This window comes from Phasianus colchicus, chromosome 12, assembly GCF_987193195.1.
Source record: "Phasianus colchicus chromosome 12, bPhaCol1.hap1.1, whole genome shotgun sequence".
NCBI classification, from domain to species: domain Eukaryota; kingdom Metazoa; phylum Chordata; class Aves; order Galliformes; family Phasianidae; genus Phasianus; species Phasianus colchicus.
The window spans coordinates 7,947,830-7,969,073 of NC_143447.1; the positions used below are offsets into that span (position 1 = coordinate 7,947,830).

Below are 21,244 nucleotides of genomic sequence, written 5' to 3' on the forward strand. Positions count from 1 at the left end.
TTAATGCTTTATCATGTTCCCGTCACCACCCATTTTTCTGTGATTATTAAGATTTTGTACAAGTGTATGATGAGCAGAACAAACTGAAGTTGATTTTGGGCGAAAGAATTTTAGTTAAAAAATGGTAGTAAAATGTTGCATATGGTCGCTCCTGTCACCTCAGTTGCAGTTTCATTTCAAATAGTATGTTTTGCTAGAATAATAACTAACATATCAGTTATTCTGATTGCAAATTCTGACCTTTATATGTGTTTTACAGATACAAATACTGCAGCAAGCAACATTAAGAATGGAGGGCCATTTCCACGAGCTTGTCCGAAGTGCAATATTCATTTCAATCTTATGGATCCTCTAAAAAATCATATGAAGGTAAAATAATTTGAGGATGATGAACATTATAAAATGAAGTAGGCTTCTGGTCATTCTGAAAAATGTTTCAGTTTGTAGATAGTCTGGCTTCTGTCTTTGATTAGATGGGGCTAAAGTATTGTGAAGTCAGAGAGATAAAGAATGGTGATGTAGATCCCTAAGTCTTGTTACTTTGGGCATTATTTTTTCTAATGAAATGAGGCATATATGCTGTCTCTGTGAGTTCTCTCTCACAGCTGTGACTTTTTGAACATTTGGCCAGATAACAAGTGAATTTGAAAGTAATTGTCTATAGTAGCAATGCAAGTTGGCCCACTAGTACTGCTACTGGCAGCCTGTTGACCCACATCTGTGGTAGGTGACTACTACGGCAAAGATAATCTTATAAATTAAACTTTTTTTCCTTTATATATCATACGGGAACTTAAAAAGGCTTCTGAGGGGAAAACGTTAATTTGTAATTCATCCTTAAAGTGATAAACAAGGCTTTCATAAATTATGCATCTGTTACTCTTTATGAAACCTACTTGTCGTTGTTTCTAGAAACATTATTTCCTAGAAAATGCTTTTTTTTATAATTTGGCAGAGATTAGCACAGTTCTCAGGCATCTATTCCATTTCAGAGAGAACAGAAATGTCTTTGCATACAGTGATTAAGTCATGTAAAGAGCTGTATGAATTACTTTGGAATAGAAGTTCTTGGTGCTCTCAATTGCTGTTAACACAAATTGTTGTAGTTTGAAGGATTGAAGATAAATGATAGCTAGTGTCCTATTTAACTTCAAAACACAATTAAGAAATGTACAATTAAGAAATGTTATCTTTCTCTAATCATTTTTTGTAAAGAATTGCTTTTGCAGTTGGTACTTTAAATGAATGAACGAGCCATGGATGACAAACATCTTTTTTTTTTTTTTTTAATTTAATTCCTATTTACAAAAATTGTGCTGTCTTTGATTTCTGCAGCAGAAAATGAACAGCTCACTGTTACAGAAGGTAGTAATGCACAGTAAGACCTGTTTCCCAGCGGGAGATGAGCGTTCTGGTTTTATTCACGGTTACAAACTTGATAGCATGAAGTATCTCATATAGGATATGCTTTTAAAGCATTAAGCTTTGTAGTACTGCTATTGGGTTAAGCATTCATTGTCTGCTCTTTCAGGTGAATAAGAATGACGTGTCGTCTGTGTGACCTCGAATTTCTAAATTTTTCAGTAAAGCTGAAAAAAAACCTTGCAATTCTCAACAAATGTCCTCCCTAAGGAAGTAAAAGAAAATTCTGTATGAAGTCCTCAATAAACTTGTGCTTGTCAGTAAAATACTGATAAGAGTTGCTTTTCTTTCTTGCTTTTAAATTTTAGAAAGTAGACATTTGTCTAATGAGTAAGGCACCACTAGGCAACACTGACATTCTGATTAGAACTGGAAACTTATTTACATGAAACTATGAGAATATTCATATTCAGTGTTAAAAGTACTTTGTATTTTATTACTTAAACGCTACTGAAAGATCAGTTCAGAGTTAAATATGCATATGTGAGTATGACTTTGAGTCAGTGTGTCACAGAACTGAAAAGCTTTGCATGTAGCTCTAATTAGCAGGTAGTTTCAGTTTTAAGATGCTGTTTTCATTGATGGAGTTTGTTAAGGGAGTCTTATACCTTTTGTCTCTGTCTCTTCTATCCCTTTCCATCTAGTATTGTTGTCCAGATCTGGTTAATGACTTTTTTCTGGGCGTGGTCCAAACGGAATGTTCTACTACAACAAGCAAGACTACTGAATATGAGAAAGGAAAATTGATTATGTTAGTTAATGATTTCTATTATGGGAAACATGAAGGTGATACCCAACAGGTACAACAGGAGCAGAAGACTCATACAACATTTAAGTGCTTCAGCTGTCTGAAAGTTCTTAAAAATAATATAAGGTATTTGAACTCACTTCCTTAATGTTTTAATGATTTACAGCCCATGTCAGTAGATGTCATGCATTTGAAATTTGTCTATTTAGAATAGGAAGGATTTGTTTTTTGTGTCTTGCAAATAATTAATGCTGGATTATTGAACAGAAATTGAATTATTTTTTACTATGTGTGTTTATCTGTAGCTTTAACTTATTTACAGATTAGAGAACAAATTTTAGAGGCGTCTAATGGAAATAGTGTAGCTCTAATGAGAGCAGTGATAGCACTTAGAGGTTGGAAAAGGCAACAACAAAGTATTCTACAATTTACCATCCTGATTGATGGTGGTGTCAGTAGATGTGAGTGTTGTTTCTCTTTAGGGATTCACAGTGACTAATAGTTGGTCGTTTGCTTATGTAACAACTGTTATTTTGATGGAGTAATTTTACTTCCAAGTGCTACAAAAAGCTTCAGTAAGCTGTTTTAATAGGTAGACCAATCCATGTCATTGTTCATTTGGAAGTTAAGGTCATTCTCTTTTTTCATGTGCATTCTTTAGGGGAAGCTGAAGTAGCAGAACATAAAACTGAAAAATGGACTATTCTTTCAAGGGCATAGTCTGCAAGTCAAACTGAACAGCCTTATGCTAACATCAAATCCATGTTTTTGAACAAAAGTTTCTTTAAATTCTGAACACTAAACTTGCTCTTAATTATTAAGTATCTATATAAGTGAAAGTGCCAATATTCCATATTTAAGCAGAGTTTACTTTTCTCCATATGAAATACCTATTTTTGTTACTTAAGAATTAGTATCCCAAGGTATTTTCTATACTTTAAACTATTTATTATGGTGGACAAAAGAAATACATATATTCTCTCTAATTCCGGTGGAAATTTTTTGGACCTTTGTTCTCAAAATGAAACACATTCAAGATAGAGTGATTTATGAAGTCAGCAGTAGTGGGTTATGTAGCTAACCTGTTCTTGTGACAACTTACTGTTCCACAAATGTCTGACCTGCCAACTTTGTGAGGAGTTCAGTTTAGACTTCTCAACCACGATAGATCCTTCTACAGGCAGATGGATATATTAACAAGGAAAATACAGTGTCATTCAGCAGTGAACTACCACCAAGTTTCTGGTAACCTTTTGGTTGTTATTTGCACAGTGGAATTTCTTGATAACTGTCTTTCATAAGTTCTCTTCAGACCTAAATACTTTAAAAAAAAAAAAAAAAAAAAAAAAAGCTCTTGAAATACTCTTGCTTTTGTATGGAGGTGTTTCCAGATAAAGCTATGAATGTCCTACACGAAGATATGGTCTTAGTACTTATTAGCTTTCAGCAGAACTGCAGTTGTGCTTCACAGTGTGGATGTGAAAAAGCTGGTGGTGATGAGGTCTGAGTAGCTGGCATATTTTAAATGTTTATTCCTCGAATTTTTTCATATTGGAAAGTGCTTTCAGAACAGTGTTTCTAAGGTTCCTTTGTGTTTTGCATGTGATAAGTAATGCATATTGTCTGCGTACATCTTTTTTCACCTGTTCACTCTCATTTGAAGGTTTATGAACCACATGAAACATCATTTAGAGCTTGAGAAGCAGAGCAGTGAAAGCTGGGAAAGCCACACCACCTGCCAGCACTGTTACCGTCAGTTTCCCACCCCATTCCAGCTGCAGTGCCACATTGAAAGTACACACACACCTTATGAGTCTTCTAGTAAGTTGGGTTATATTGCACTGAACCTTTTTGTAACCTAAAATTTTAGGTATTTTTTGACTTTTTGACTCCAGACAATAATCTGGAGGGTTGTAAGCAAGACTTGGACAGTCATTCAGCTTCTGTCAGAGCAGTGTATCTGGAAAAAGTATTTTTTTTTTTTTTTAAGTTGGAAGGTATTCCTGTTTTGTTGTTTTATTGCAAACTTGATTTCAAGAGTTCATACTGTTGAAGGATCTCACATTCCTAAAGTTTCATCTGGCGAGCTGGAAGATCATTAGATTGTTTCCCCTTTTTAGATTTATGTGGTTCACATGTATGTATTATAATTGTTTGAATGATGACACCAAACTAACTTATGTTTTTTGCTTTTCACTTTTTCTAGCTATTTGTAAAATCTGTGAATTATCCTTTGAAACAGAACAGGTTCTTCTACAACATATGAAGGACAATCATAAGCCAGGTGAAATGCCATATGTTTGCCAGGTATTTCAGAATTTGTTTTGTATTTACATTACCAACCCCTCTCTGCCCACCCCCCAACACACACACCCCATCTGTTTTTACTTTCTATAAACTTTTAACAAGAAGTAAAATTTCTTATTTTAGGTATGCAACTACAGATCTTCAGCTTTCTCAGATGTAGAAACACATTTCAGAACAGTTCATGAAAACACAAAACATCTGCTATGTCCATTTTGCCTCAAAGTAATTAAAATCGGAGCACCGTATATGCATCATTACATGAGGCATCAGGTAAGCAGATGCTTTCGTAATGCTAGAAAAATACTAAATATCAAGAATCTCTTCCTAAGAAAAAGGTTTCTGAAAAAGCATAACTGATTTGTATGGTTGTTAATAGATAAAAAATAGTCAATAAAATATGAAGACCTAGAGCTGCTTGTTGTGAGAAGTTTTTAAGTGAGTTGTAAGACTGTTGTGTTTTTATGACGGGAGTTTCCTGCTTAAAAATCTCTGCATATTCTTTAAAAAATCTTTCTTCATTAGGTCATTGCCAAATGTTCTGCTTTATTTTTAAAGTTTACCAGAATGGCCGTCACAGATTCAAGTAAAGAAAAGATTGTGAATTACCATGCTGTCTTACTGTAACTGGTAACCTGATTCCTTCTTGGTAGCAACAGTGCTTCACATCTGTACAGAGTGTCTTGTGTAATGTTAAGAGTTTGGCAGGTTAATCTTTACAAGCGGAATAGCCGTTCTTTGAGACAGAATAGGGTTAGAATTCTGTTTTCTGTGACATTCCTGCTTACTCTACACTGGCTTCTTTTTTTTTTTTTTTTTCCAAGAAAAAAGGAGTATACCGTTGCACTAAGTGTAGACTGCAGTTTTTGACTTGCAAAGAAAAAATGGATCACAAGACTCAGCATCACCGAACATTCAGAAAGCCTAAACAGTTGGAAGGATTGCCTCCTGGAACAAAGGTAAATGAAGAATAATAGAGGGAGCAAATAGGAAAAAAAAAAAAAAAAAAAGTATTGGCAGAGAAAGTGTTGGAATGGAAAGAGTACTTCTCTCCTTTCTTTTTCGCAGCAAAGAAATTTTTGTTACCTCTAAAACAAAAAACTCATTTCCTCTTAAAAGAAGGGCTAGCGACAGTTCACAGCTTCCACCAGTTGGTCTGTATCGTTGCCCTGTCCCATTCCATTCGTGCATGTGCTGGTAGTGCAGTCAGTAATACCTTCTTGAGCTGTCTGCTAATTTGTCCCTTTCCATTTATTATTTCTTGTGTTAGGAGAAAAACAGATAATGTGGATGTTGATCTGCGTTGTTGTCATAATTTCTTATGTAAGACTTCCAATATGTAGAAGGTAGTAGCAAAATGCAGGTGGAGTGCAAGATGATTTTTCCATAGGCATTATTTACTTATAACTGGGTATACAATGTCTTTTTATCTGCATTTCAAGGAGTGAGGAGAACAACCCAACAGTGTGTTGTGATGTAAACTTGGTTCCACTTAAAATATTTAGTGTTGAGTCCATGTCTTGAAAAGGAACAAATTGCCTGTAGATTTCAGAACTTTCTTACAGCCTTTTAATTAATTGTGAAGATTTATTGCCTTTCACTTGAAGTGAATAATAAAATGAACATTTTAATTAACTACTCACAGTTAATTTCCTCTAAAATCACTGTCTTATATTTTGTAAGGAAAATGACTGAAGTTGAAGTTGTGTTGCTTGGTAGTGATTCTGGATTATTGATGTCACTTCAGTATTTTAGAAGATTCAGAGTATTTGTAATAAGTAAAAGCTTAACTTACTTTGTGTTAAAGTTTTGGTGTTAGGGGACCTTGAAAGAGTGTAGATGATAAAACTGAAGAGCCTGGAACAAGACTTAAAAAGCTGAGCTACTTCTAAGCTGTAAGTAGGGGCAAGAAGTATAATTCAGAAGCCAAAATTTGTCCTTGAAGGTCTAGGATGAAGAGCAAAAATTATCTGAAGTAGCTTGACTAATCACGAGGCAACAATACAGAGTTTTAGTTTAATCCAGGAACTGATTTGTTTGGTATTCTTCTGAGCAGGGCTAATTGATCTGACCCGTCTGTCTCTTATCCACAGCTACTTTTTGTGGTTGATTATTGGCTTTAAGAGTAGGATATAGGCAGTTGCAGGTCTGAAGAGAGAATGGTGGTTTTTTGTCGTTGCTAATTATTTCCACCAAAACAGGAGCTTTTTAAGCATCTATAGACTACTGAGTTTAGGTTAACTCTAGTCAACAGTATTACATGTTTTTCAAAACTGTATTTACTGAGGAGGATTTTGTATGCTATGCAAGATAGTCACTTCTGTCCTGAAGCAACTAAAACTTTGAGAAAAACAGAAATGGGAACTTAAACAGCTTAAATCTAAATAGAAAAACTTTTGATTTTGTACTTGTAGGTTACTATTCGAGCATCTATTGGATCTCTTCAGTCAGGATCTTCAGTTAGCACAAGCACATCCACGTTTCAGTTATCACCTAAAGCAAAGAATACAACCGCTAGAAATCATAGCAGATCTAATTCAAATAAATCGAAAGCAAGATCAAAACCAACAACTGCATTGAAGAAGCAAAATGCATGGACCAACAACAGCAGCAAAAAAAAAAAGGTTACAAATACAGCATTGCATAATCTAAGGTAAAATATGAACATTAAAAATACACTGAAGTATGCTTTGAATATAAGTATCCAATCATTTAATTATTTTTTAACAACTTACGATCCTGCAATATAGAATATTTGACAATTTTTGCAGAAGACGACTCAGACTTTCTATATATTGTGATTATAACCCTGCATTGTCTTTTTTCATAATTTTGTTGGTGATGGACTTGATGATGTAAAAACAGATGCTCTGGCAAGTTTCCTATTCTAAATTTAGATTTTTTTTCTCTGCGCAGAGCTCACAGTTATTGAAATATTGATGCACCAGGCAGATTTATGTTGAAAAGCGATCTGTGAATGGACTCTGACTTTTTTTTGCAAGCTTAATGGAGAGAAAAGTGTTTTTCTCCTTTAGTTTATAAAGTGCTATTTGAACCTGTTACTTGAAAGGTTAAAAGGTCTGGTTACCTCAATTTGGGGAATTATTAAAAGAGTCAATAAGATAAAAGCAAGTTGTGGGGAGAATGCTCTCCTTGTATTTACAGTTTAATAGTTTTCACAATTCCTTAATAATTCCATGGGTCTTTTATGGACTAGAATATAGTTTTGTTGGTTAACATGCAGTAGCAATTCTCTGTTGTATTGTGGGTGTCTCCCTTTCAGTAAGGTGCTAGCATTCAGAATTTAGCTGTTTGAAATGTCTAAAAATGACCAGCAAACTTAGAGCAGGATTATGATTCTCATCTGTAATTTTTTCAAAGCTTGCAGAGAATACTGGATGATGGGAAATCCGTATTTGCTTGTGCTCATTGTGTGAATGAAACATTTCTTTGAAATTCTTTTCAAGTACAGAAAGGCAGCAGCAGCAGCTGAAATTGGAGGGTCTCATCTGCAGTATCTTGTTTCCAGAAATGCTCAGTAACAGATGCTTACACTGACCTTAATAAAAAAAAAAAAAGTAGAAGCTGTAATGACAATAATTCTAGAAAAAGTAGACTTATGTCTACTGCTATAACCCATAATAAATATTTATCTGATACTTTTTTTTTCCCTCCAGTGTGGGCAAGCTTTTTACAGATGTAAAGCAAAAGGTTTGGAATAGTTATGTTGTCCTAAGGTACTGATGTTAACTATTAACTTCTCCATATTATGTTAGGTGTCGTTTGGGAGCTCACAAATGCATTGAGTGTTACTCAGAAATAAAAGATTTTGCAAGTCATTTCCCTGCGTATGTCCATTGTAGCTTATGCAGATACAATACTAGCTGTAGCAAAGCCTATGTGAATCACATGATGAGGTAAGAATTCTATACAATTTTTTTTGAATTATCATATACTTTTAAAGTTCATATAGTTTGTATGAAGTGTGTGTATTAACACATTGTGACATGGTCTGACAGGGACATATACATGTTGGATTTTCTCTTCTAATGAGGACCTAAACCCAGTATTCTTGTTGTGCTTTAAAAAGCTAGGAGTTCAGGCAGCTTTCTCTTTTAGCTTCGCAATTTTTCAAATAGTGGCGTCTTTAACTGAAATGACAATGAAATTTAAGACCTCATCTGTTTTGCACAAATGCTGAATATATAAAGCCACTGCTATCACTAATGAAATCCATGCTCAGAATGCCCTGTAAAGGGTGTCTCAAATAGCATAATCAAATGGATACCACTTTGATCATCTGTGAAAATAGCAACATCTGATCTTGTCTGAGGTTTGTTGCTGTAAGACAGTTCAGGATATTAGTGATGACAGATGTAAAAAAGCCTTTTAAGAAAACAGCATGCAAGTTTTCAGAGCAATGGGAGTGTTATATGCAATGTATGGACATAAATCTCTTGGCACTGAAGTTAAAAAATATTTTGAAAACCTACTTGTTAATCCTGTGCCTTTAAAAGGTCAAATGGATTGTGGCAAAAAAAAAAAGAACAGAATGCAATTGTCTTTTTAAATATTTGTTTAAAATGCCTTGATGTTTTTGAAGTCTAGAATACTTAAATGTATGACTCATACACTTTTTTGTACATCTTCTGTGCATTCTCCTAGTCACATTAATGTCAGTGTTTTTGTATGAAATAGTTTACAAAATTCCATGCAGATAATCTATGGGTTAACACAGGTTGCATGCTTAACAAATAATAAAATTGTAATCATACAAGAAAAGAGGCAGAACAGGAGAAGGGAATCTACTGTAAACTATTCCTGCTGTTGTCCATGCTCTGGCAGTTGTCCAGTTCAAACAACTAGTCTTTTGTCCTTTATCTCCTCAGTGCTCTGTCTTGACTGTCGCACTACTTAGACCTCTTGCAGCTATCACCACCTAACCGAACAAGAAGTGGTGTGGAAGAAGGCTGTATGTTTTTGCTGTAGCAGCATCTGTATTTGATTGCTTGCTTTTTCTTTAATATTGGGAATATATTATGCTGGCACGTGCTTAACCTGCATGTGTGATAACTTGAAGTCAATTTTTAATGTCTCTTGAGGAAGTTTGTGTTGAGAAAACTTCTTCACCGTATAGCTTTCACTGTGTAACTTAAGCACGGTGCTTCAAGACCTAAATTGCTGATGGAAGCAAATTATGTTCATGCAATACTGTGCCAAAAAAAAATTGAAGTCTTGCCCCTCCCAAGCTCCCTACTAGAGAGCTCAAAAATAGAAATGCTTGGTGTTCCTGAGGTTGTTTGTTTCTTCTGCTCTTCAGCACAGCGATGTGGAGTTTTCTTTTACCAGTGTTTTGAATTGGAGATGAGATTCACAAGCATGTACAATTTCATCAAATCAGTTTTTTAGAATAATGCAGGTCAGTAGTTGAACATTGTGTTTTCTTGCCTTGTCAAAAGCAAATTTCAGTACCGTGTGTAGTATGTAGGGAATATGTGGAGTAATATACTCAAGGAAGACAGATTAAATTATGGTGGTTTGTTTTTGTTTTTTAGTTTTCACAGTGCTCGCCCAAGTAAAAGATTTTGGATATACAAGAAGCATTCAGAAGAGCTACGGTAATTCTGCTTTCATTCGGTTGTAGATCATCTTTTTTGCTTTATGATAGTGATTTGATTGTTTAAAATAAATTAGAGCCTCTTGAATTTCTAGGCTTCCGCAAAGAGGTGAAAACGTTATGACTTCTACTAACAGTGTTCTCTTTTAGGACAAACTTTTTTTTTGCCCACTTTTATTGACTTCTTTCTCAGGGCTTCTTTTATAAATATTTCCATAGCTTTATTTTCCAATTATTCATAATGTGCAAGGTCTGAAAGAAGAGGGAGATGGAAAAAAACAAGAAACTCAAATTCTGTCTGTAGTACTATAGTACGTTTTTATAGTACTTTGTACTGTGTTCAGCATGGAGATGTCTTAATCAGTGACTGGAATTTCCATGTGCAATTCTTCTGTGAGTCACCTCATATAAAACTGCAAAAGCAGGGTTGTTTTTTTCTCTTTAGTCTGTCCAGTAGCTGTAGGTTAAAGCTGTTTTCACAGCCATATTGTGTTTACACATAACTTTTTACTTTCTCTCCTCTAGAGGTGTGACTGTAGTATGTCTTAACTGTGATTTTCTGACTGATGGTTCTGGCTTAGATAGGATGGCCACACATCTGAGCGAAAGCCATGCTCATGCTTGTCAAGTTATTATAGAGAATGGTGAGTATGTGTAGTTGTTTTCTTATGTAGTACACGTACAAGTACTCGCATGAGGGTGTCTGACTGTTACGATAGTCTTTTTCAATTACATTATAATGTCTGTGCATAGATTTGAAAGTGAGTACTTGTGTATTTCCACATTTTTTTTAAGTATTTTTAACTTGATCCTTTATTCTTATTTTCAGTTTCTGTAGATTTACCAACTGCTGATCAAGTATCTGAGTAAGTTTTGTTTTACCATTCAGTATTTCTTCTTTTCCTATTAATTCAGCAACAGATGGTCAAAAATTGTACTTTGAACTCAGATTTCTTCCAAATTCATTAGAACCAAAAATGTATGGAATGTACATTTAATATGTTTTTACTCTTGGCTATGTCCAGAATTGCAAGAAAGGGGAGATAACTTGCCTAGGTCATAAAACAAACAGTTCTTGCAGTATTAAAATTCCTCAGTCCTAACTGCTAAGCGTAGGCCTAGAGAGACTGTTATTTCAAGTTAGTTTTAATATTAGCAATATTAAATGAGTGCTTAATGTCCTTTACACAGTGTTGATATAAATACAAAAAGAAGGTAAAAACCTTTACTTGACATAGGATACATTATTTAGAAATTGTTTTCCAAGTAATGTCATTTATTTGACAAGAAGTATACTAATTAATGTCTAACTAATTTTCTAAATATTTGCAAAGAAAAATTTGAAAAGGAAAAATAATATGGAAATTTTGGCTTTTGATTTAAAGATTTGAAAAAGAACCTGCAATATTGCAGAGGCCACTTTTATAGGTTTTTTTTTTTTTAATATTAGAAGACTCAAATATGCTAAACCTTTCCCCATTTATGCCAGAACAATATCTGAGACTTTACACTGTAGTTTGTAAACCTACTTATGCCTTAACTGAAGGTTCTGAGGTATGCCAGTTGAAACAAACGTTTGAGTTCTCTCTGAACCTCATTTGAAGGCAGGAATAAAGATGTCAATTATACTGCAAAGAAGGAAGTTTTCAGAAGGTGGAAGAATACAGTTTAACCCAGATTTGACAGCAGGATGTCATTGAACCCATGTAACCTGTAGCAGGATTCTAAAAGAGATTGGAGATTCTCATGCACAATGAGGACTTCAGCAGAGAGAGAGCAGTCTTCACTGGGTGTTGAAAGTATTACCAGTAGGTTATTTCTAATACAGTGAGAGGTGTCATGTTCTTGCCAGGTAGGTTGGAGTTAGATGACCTTAACAGGTCTTTTCCAACCCCAAGTGTTCTATGATTTCATTACTTTCTATTAATATTTATTACTTATAATATTGTTATATACTTGTCTATATAGTTGTCTTGTAACTTTAATTTTCTAATGATGTGGGCAGTAAGAGGACATGCTGGAATAATCTCTCAACTGATCCAAACATGGAAATACGTTTATTTGGTTATGAATAATAATAGCACAAAAAGTATGCTGCGAACTTCAAACCTCTAATAGTAACTGTTTAGCATTTGATGTAGTTGAATAGAACTTGTGATTTGATAAGATGAATAACAGACAGTATTAAGAAGAATTGAATTTATTCTGTAAGGAGCAGATGGGAAGGATGTTAATTTGGGAAACCATTCCAAAAAAATATTTAAGAATGAATGAAATTTCTCTTCCTGGAGTACTGAATATTAAGATCTGACAAAATACTAGGAAAAGTCACTTAAGAGAGTGAGTTAGGTATTCCCTTTGTTAATCCAGGGCGGCTTATGTTCTTCAACTGTTTGGATTTCAGTGAAACTCAAACAATGGAAAAATAAGTGTTGAGCTGTGATAAAACTTTAGTAGCTGGATGTGTATGTTTGGAATTCATATCTGCTGGATGGATTATACGTGAGGAAAGGTTACAGGTGTGTGGTGGGTACAGATGTGTATTTGTGGCAGGCTGTTGTCAGTACTGCACAAGTATCTTGTTATCTTGAAAATACTGCACAGAGAATGTTGGGTATGCTAAATATCTATTATACAGAAATGGATAAGCACTAAAGGGAAGTACAGTAAAGAGTATGTATAGGTTTGTTTCCACAAAGTGTTAGTGTCTTACATTAGGATAGTTGGGTATAGCCGTTATTTTTGAGAGCCCTGGTTTTGCTGTTAGATCATTTACTGGTTCCACGTGAGGTGGTATAAGCTGTTATTAAAACAAACAAACAAAAAAAAAAAACAAAAAACAAACCTGCCATGTTGATAGACCTGGTTAATCTCATGAATCTTGTCCTTTTCCATGTAATATTTTGCTGATACTTGGGACAAGAATTTAATTGCTGAGTCTAATAGCGTAAGTGCCTCTATGTAGCAGACCTTGTATTCATTATTTGCAGTACAGAGTACACACAAATATTTATCCTCATCGTGCTCTGTGTTTAGTTTTGCAAGAAGAGGTACCTGTAGACAGTGCTAACAACTTTCACCGTGTGGTTTCTCTGTGATATATGAATGTATCTTCTCATTCTTTGACCTGTAATTTGGTGAAGTGTGGGTAGCTTATGGATTTCTGCAACATTGGCCACAATGACTCACAATTAGACTCTTGGATGGTTTTGGATCTTCTCTTGCACCCTTCAGACCTTGGTGTCTTCTGTGGTCTATAAGACAGACTGTGTTATAAAAATCATCTTTATTGCTAATGACCAGACATGTTCTACAAGCTCTGTTCAGTGTTGATGAGACTTGTGTTAGGACCAAGATTCTGTCATTAGTAGTACAGATAATCTAGGTGGAGATTTGAGCAGGATTTTCTTTTGAAATTGCTCCTTTACAAAAGTTGCCTTGTTTTGTTGTTTGGTGATCCACCTTGTGCTGAGGGAATGAGCCTTGATAACTATTCCAGTACTCTTCTAATGCTCTACTCTCTGCTTTGCACAACATTAACATATTTTTAAATGAACTGACAGTAGACATTTTTGTTGCAGGGGAGTTGAAAGTGAGCAGGTATCCTATGCTGCTTTGGCTCACTGATACATCATTGTGGAGCAGCAAATTGAACCCAGTCGAGCTTGGGATTATTTTGGTATGTAAGCGAACAAGCATCTGACCAGACCTTTTCTTATTTCTTCATGCATTGAAGCTGTGGGGTATTCTCTTTTTACATCTTTTAGGCAGCAGGTCTGGTCTTTTCTCCATTACTGTAGTCTGGCAAAGGCTCTTCTGTGTTTTTGTTCTCTGCTTTGCAGCATTAATTTTCAGCTTTTGGGGGCTATAATCCATGGAAGAGAGACTTATCAGTAGTTTCATTTATGTGATGTAGTGTTTCTTTGCTGCTCATTGTCCCCTCGAGTCTGTCAGTATCATTCAGAGCTAGAGTAGCGTATAAATGAGGGCATATACTTAATAGCACCAAAGCCCATTTTGTTCTGAACTTGATCTTGGCTTTTGAAAGTCAAGGGATTTGTCATTCTCTTTGGGTATTCACTAAAACATACAAATCCTTTTCTGTTTAATAATGAAGTTGCGTTTTTGTCTAGCAGTGTCTTTCCAGTGTATAGTGGTAAATATGCTTTGGAAGATTCGTATCTCATGTAACTGCATACACTGAATCTTGGCCAAAGGAATTTGTTAGCTGTAATTTAATGGCTAAGCTTCCCTTTGCTCCTAAATACTACAGGAGGAAAGAATGTGATGGAAACAGATTTATTTGCTGAGCCTTGATTCGGAGAGTGCAGCAGCTACAGTTCATTCATACCTTGTTCTTTTGGTATCATCTCTCATCTTCAAAGATGCTCTACTCAAGCTGCAAAGACATCTGCCAATTTTGATTTCACTGCTTCTGATTTCATCTATAGTTCTAGATGATCTGTGGCAAGTTCATCCATCAACGAGATGTCTAAATATATGATGAGTTTTCATTTTGTCATGATGAACATCTAGTGTTCCTCCAGACTCAACCTCCTGCTTGCAGTGGATATATTTCTTGGTTGAACTTCACATTTACCAGCTTCCAAGTAACTTAATAGATAATCTTACTCTGTGGTCAGTTTTTATCTCTTCCTGGTTTTAAGAGATATGACGAACAATCTGATAAACACAAACTATTCTTGATTTGCCACTCCTGCTTTTTCTGCATAACCAAATTCTCCAAAGTTAATCTTTTTTGGCTGATATTTTTGTCCTGTTCCCTTTTCATGTAGAAACAGAAACAATTTTGATTGAGCTTTTGCAGCCACTGTGTTGTTGCTAGTAACAGCGAAGATCATGTCATCCATTGTCTTTGATGCATATTTTTGAATGAGCATCTACACAGTCAGTACTCTTAAGTCTTGTTCTTTTTGCTCCTTTTTATTCTGACATTGTGTTCCGTCTCGTGTGCTGTTGTTCAATTTCAATCATCAGCTATGTACTGTAAGTTTTTCTTACAGGACTTGTTTCTGTTTTGACACAATAGCAGTCAGTAAGTGGGATCACTTTTTCATTATGACCATGCTTTTGTAATTCAGAGGAAGCTGAATCTGTGATATTTCACTTGCGTTCAGGTTTCTGTCAACAACCAAAATCAGAGTATGATGGCTTTGAAAATTTTTCTTTAAGAATTTACTGCAAGTTACACTGGACTGATACTTCACTTTTAAGTTAGATGATTTGGAAGATTATCACTTGGTTCTTTTACAGTTTTGCTATGGAAATTAGTTTTAAAAATGTCTAGTTAAAACACTTGTAGGTTTTCTACAGGTTTTCTAGACTTGTGTGAGGGTAGCAAAACAGTTTATGTAGAAACAAATCGTATCACGGCATCCTGTTTCTGTTTGCATTAAGTTTGGTGAAGTTACCTAAGTGAAAAACTTGCAATATAAAAACAGTACTAAATCATGTAGATAAACTTGCATGACTCATGCCTTACTATCCCTGATAGTTCTAATTGCTGCCAGCTTACATGAATAATGCAGCATATTGGACCATGTCCGCAAAGACAAAGCGTAGAAGTCTGACAAGAAAGTGAAAGTTTGTTTCAGGCTTTTGGGGTGATGAAAATATTTGTGACTGCTCAACTTTGTATGTAATTACACTTATTTATTCATAATTATAGTAAGTTAATTTGTAGCTGTTTCCATTGCTAACCTATTTTACAAGTGAGAAACTGGAGACTATCATGTAAGATGAATGTTACCATCTTTCCTTTTTCCATTCTTTCATTGCCAGGTTAAATGCCTTAGCATGGAAACACCTTTTTCTTCTAACTATGCATTCATCTCTACCATATCATAGTAACATTTCTTCAAAGTAAATTTTTTTGCATGGAGTGGTAAGGGAAAATTGAGCTTTACTGAATCCCTTGCCCTGTTAGAAGTTAAAGTATTTTCTACTAAAAAGTCTATGGGTTTTGTTTTTTGCTATTTAAATATACGCCAAAACAACAAAAACCAAGATGAAGGCTCTTCTGTTCTTTGGTTGCAAACAACTTGTTCATAATTCTTGGCTATGGTTGAGCTGAGTAGCTGGAAAGTACCTTAAGTCATTCAGTTAATCAAAGGCGTTAGCTGGAGCTGATTGTCCTAGAAAAGGTTATTTCTGGTTAGGAATGGTCTTCTACTGATACTGCTACTCATGATTAAACACTTCAAAGTATTTTAAATCCCTAACCCCAAAAAAGTGTTATCATTTGATTTACCCTGACACTTTTTCTTCCTGTTACCTAGATGACCGTTGTTATTAAACAAAAAAAGTACATTCTCCTAGTTACTTCTGCCATGGTTTGTTCCAAATTAAGGTGTAATAATAAAAAATATACGGTTGTTTACCTGCTAGAACATTAATGTTACTAGAAGGTGTACATGGTGTGCTGGAAGGGTGGGCTAAAGTTCTTCAAATAAGAATTCTTGAAAGGGCCTGCTTTTAGCACCATTTTAAAAACCAGTTTAGAAAAACAGAAGTGGGTGCATATCAACCTATTATTAGTATACTTTTTCATAAAATTTAATTTGATGAAGCTGTTTCTTTTGTCAAGTGTGTTGTACTCTGCAGACAGCCATTAAGGCTCAGTGAGATCATGAATCATTTAATTTATGATTAATAACATAATTTAAATAATAACAGACAGCACCATACTCCAGCAGAATTAATTTGCTTTTAATGCAGCATCAACAAAGAAGATACAGATGTAAGCAATTTTAAGGTGTTTGTGTAGGTTTTTTATGAGAAACTTTTGAAAGCTTAGCTTTTATATTAGAACAAGACTTGTTAGCCTGGTTAAGATAGTTCTTGCTATCTCTACAATAGCATTTTTTTTCTAAATACAGAAAATCAATATTAGTGATATTGTGATAAGCTGTTTAATTAAGTGGTTTGAAAAGTCAATAGATCTTAATAATTTATAACTCCTCTAATGCACTGACTGTGCCTATATTTTGAGGGAAGTATCCCCTCCAAGTTGTAGTGGGAGGTCAGTTGCAATGTTTTACAGTTGCCCTCAAGTAAATCACAGCTTTGTCCTGAGTAATTGGGTAATGGTAGATATTTTAAATAAATAAGTATATGCTGTTGACCAGAGTATAGCTTTATGTACTTTTGAAAAATAATTTCAGCAGATTTGTCATTTCTGGTCTTAAATACTTGAAGTTTTGTTACCTTTGTGGTAAGGGGATTGTTCTTCTTGTCGTGCTAGAAGTACCAGTAACAGTTGATTGAAGACTGTTGATTGCTGTTTTTCGTGAGATTAAATTACTGGAACAGGTTACACAGAAGCAATTTATATCACAGTATCTGTGCAACCAGTAATATATTTTAGAATCCTTAGATGTTCTCTTAGAACTCTGAACTACATTTAAGCTCAAAAATTAAGTATAAACTTTGATTTCAAATGACCAAGTTACTTTCTTAGTTGCTGTAAATATCTTCATCTTTTGTCTCTGTTTTGACCATACAGTATTGAAAATATTGAATCTCAATTCATTGTCCACTAGGTTAAAGACTGAAATCTCCATTAGAGAGAAAGAAGCTAAGTTGGAGGTAACATCTTTTCTTTTCTCCACAAAATATGAACAGTATCTCTGAACTTCATAAATAATCTGAAGACAGGATAGAGTTCTATTTTAAATTTACATATCCTACTGTTTCATGGAGTTCAGAAGATATGCATAGTGCTAAGAAACAGCTTTCTGTGTTTTACTGCAACAGTGGTGGGACACTTTTATTAGGTCAGCCACAGAAACATTACCAGTTTGTAGTCAGTCTAGCTGGTTGATTTCTAGGTCAGAAGCCAAAGAAGGAATGGTTTATTTGTCTTACATATGTATCTTCATCTTCAGGGAACCTCAGAATCGACTTGAAATATAACCTGAGATTTGGCTAGGTACTGATATCAAACTCTAACTTCTTATTTTATTTGTGTTTCTTTAAGGAGGAAAGTCTTTGGAAATGCCTCTTGAGGCCTGAATGGCTTTTTTGCTAAGCATGTGTGCTATTATATAGCAATCTGATAAGCCTGTCTGTCTTCATTCAGTTGTGTTTAAAGCAAAAGGATTATGAAGCATAAATAGCAGAATCTTTTCTGTCCATAAATTCTGTTACTACTTTAGGCATATTTGTTTTGTTTCTTTCTTTTACTTTTCCTTCTTTTTCATGCTTTAGAGTGTTTAGAATGCATTTCCTTCCGTTTCTGCAGTTTCAGTGGGGGACCAGCTGTGTAAGAATTAAAGATCTGGAATTTTATATTTTGCTTCACAAAATGTTGTTTCCTAATTTTGTTTTTCATTTAAAATACAACAAAAAGAACAACAACTGGAGCCCTTATGACTGGAGAAGGTGGAAAATACAGACAAAATAGCTATGTTGGTTTTAGCTCTCAGTTGTTATTCAGAGTATAAAGCAAGTCTTGTCAGAACTGTGAGTTGCTTTTCACTGTGGTTTGGGTCATGTGGGAGCTCTGGTCACTGGGTGCTGAAGAACCAAAAATTTAAATGGTTGAATTCAATTGTTTACAAACATAGCATATGAGATTTAGAGAGATAAGTCGAGAAATCTTCCTTTCCATATAGTTCCTCTGTTGAGTGGGGAAGGCTCAGTGAGAGCTGAGGAACGTGATGGGTAGACAAGAAGGTTCTGTAGTAGAACAGCTAGAGCAGTGTAGATCCATACTTTGCAAAATGTGGAGGTGGAGACGTGAAGTTAGAAAGTGTTTCCTGTCGTGGATTTTATGTCTATGGGAATAGTATGACAGAAATACAGCAAAGTGTGATAGAAATATAACAGAGGCTCTTTTAGAAGATAGCATAAGCTTAGCCTGACCATACACCTTCAGGATATTTGCTGCATGATTTGGTCTCACTGAAGCAAAATATATCACCTCTGTGGAGACAAATACTATATTAACAAGATATAATACTACTGATGCAGGTTTAAAATATCTCAAGAGTTTGTGATACAAGTGGTTGAGGAGCTTATATTTCTGTAGAAAAACTTCTTTTATTGTAAAACCAGAATTCACTTACTTGGACAAAAACTAGGTTTCTTAATTTTTTTTAAGCTCGTATAATTTTCTTAAGATAAGATAATATATGGGCAGAATAGGAGAAGCTTTTAGAAGACTGCTTTGACAATTTTTCACTGGCAATCGTTAAAAAAAATTATTTTTCTACACTTCTTAAAAAAGAAAAATAAAAAAAAGTGATTGTGTCATTCAGAGTTCAAAAATTATTTCATTGGGTGGATGCATTCCTCAGTTTTCTCTTTCTTGTTTTTCTGTTGGCTTTTTAGCAAAACAAATTTTGTCAAATTAGTTGTTCTGGTTTTCTTGTTTGTTTGCTTTTATCTTCCAAATGAAATGCTGTCAGGACACAGTTCATGAGATCTTATTCAGTAAGGTGTAATTACAATCGCGGATATGAAAAAGGCCACAAGGATTGTTTCAAAGCTTTGTTGTTTTTTTCCCCTAACTTGCAAGAGTTTGTGAACATCTGTATTAATATCCATTCTCTGGTTCTTAGTAGATGGATGGGATGTCAGTGTGAATTTGTCTCTGCAACTTTATTGTAATCAATTGGTCACGGATTAAAAAATAAAATAAAATATTACAGAAAATTTCAAGACCTAGTTTATCTGAAGGAAAAACAGAAACACCAACATATGCAAGGTAATACAATAATTAGCTGCATCTTGAAGTTCAGTTACATATAATAATACATACTGTGTTATTTCTCAGGTAATTGAATGAGAATATTTTAATTAGTATTTTCATGATGTGTTTTTCTATGACAAAAACTTTTGAGTGGCAGTCATAATGTACTCAAAAAGACACAAAATTTAGGTTCTCATTGTCAAAACAGTGCTTAACCTACAAATAAGTCAAAGTTTGTGATAAATTGTACACAGTGTTAAAAAGATTTTTTTTGTATTTGCATGAATTAACAGAATTGAAAGGGGAAATGGGGAACAGTTATATAGCAGTAAATGTTAATCCTTGGGAATTCATTTTGCTGTGTAGCTGTTACAACTACAGATCTAAGGAAAATAATAATTGCGGGTTTTTAATGTCTGTCTGGGAAAATAGTTGAAATTTTACATGGCTTTGGGCACACAGTGTGGGCAGACTTAGATGTATGTGTATATATGCATTACTACTCCAGATCCCGTGGCCTGAAGTATCTTACTCCAATTAGTAGTCTTCAACAATTTTGATGCAAATTTAACCTTTAAAAGCTTAGTCAGAACATCGCTTCAGTCGTTGTAAATACATTTGTAGTACCTTTTTTTAAAAAGTAAATTAAAAAGTAAATTTAAAAAGCAGTCATGCGCTTTCAGTTTCTCTCTGTAGGTTATTTTTCTTCTTAGAAAAGGTTCTCTGTTACCTTTCTTTAGTCGTATGCAGAGTACCAAATAATTACAATTTTACTTTCACTTCTGATACTTAAGAATTGAGACTAAATGGTTCAGGTATGAGAAGCTAACTCCATCTTTAAACTACGGACAAATCATTATAATTGAATGCTATCTATTGCATTCTCCTGTCTTTACATTTAATTAGATAAAATTAACATCAATATATGTACCTGCTCTTTGTTTCCTGTTGATTGGATTCTTGAGGACTCTGTTAGAAGTTTGGTGCGTTCATGGATCAGAGCTTCTAGTTCAGTTTCCTCAAAAAGAAATTCAGTTTGCACACACCAGAACAGTTCTGTAAACCAAACCAGTGTGTGGGAACAGCTAGCAATTTGCCTCAAAACTAAGTTGTTGGTTCATACCAAAGTAAATGCAGCTATAGTACAGATTTTGTTACCTGTAAGTACAGTCCACAAACTGAGGGTCTTCATGTGCATACCTTGCAGCTATTTTGTATGCAGTTATGTAAATGTCACCTGAAGCTGTGTGGTTTCTTTTCTTGCTATAAGTATTTTCCCTGAATGGTTTTTAGGAGCTTAATACAAAATACTAATGCTCTAAAGAACATTAAGTGAATGTGCATTGCGAAGGGCAACAAAGAAAACTTGAGTTAGTAGAGTTTAAAAACAAAGCAAAAAAACAACAATCAGAGCCACCCAAACTGAAAAACAAACAGA

At 34.6% G+C, this 21,244-nt stretch overlaps 1 protein-coding gene across 13 annotated transcripts in view; it reads left to right on the forward strand.

Moving 5' to 3' along the window:
• Positions 1 to 21,244, forward strand: part of ZNF280D (zinc finger protein 280D) — a 64,114-nt gene that overhangs the window by 19,309 nt on the left and 23,561 nt on the right. For 10 of the 13 annotated variants that reach the window (XM_090148817.1, XM_090148814.1, XM_090148812.1 and 7 more), the window contains 11 exons: positions 260 to 369; positions 2,067 to 2,296; positions 3,834 to 3,991; positions 4,377 to 4,477; positions 4,601 to 4,747; positions 5,299 to 5,433; positions 6,889 to 7,127; positions 8,251 to 8,391; positions 10,030 to 10,092; positions 10,617 to 10,735; positions 10,921 to 10,957. In XM_090148817.1, the coding sequence (XP_090004943.1) occupies positions 260 to 369; positions 2,067 to 2,296; positions 3,834 to 3,991; positions 4,377 to 4,477; positions 4,601 to 4,747; positions 5,299 to 5,433; positions 6,889 to 7,127; positions 8,251 to 8,391; positions 10,030 to 10,092; positions 10,617 to 10,735; positions 10,921 to 10,957 (1,480 nt within the window). Of the gene's footprint in view, positions 1 to 259; positions 370 to 2,066; positions 2,297 to 3,833; positions 3,992 to 4,376; positions 4,478 to 4,600; positions 4,748 to 5,298; positions 5,434 to 6,888; positions 7,128 to 8,250; positions 8,392 to 10,029; positions 10,093 to 10,616; positions 10,736 to 10,920; positions 10,958 to 13,672; positions 13,771 to 17,653; positions 17,700 to 21,244 lie in introns of those variants that run through there. The other 3 variants (XM_090148821.1, XM_031616518.2, XM_031616517.2) reach the window with 3 other exon arrangements.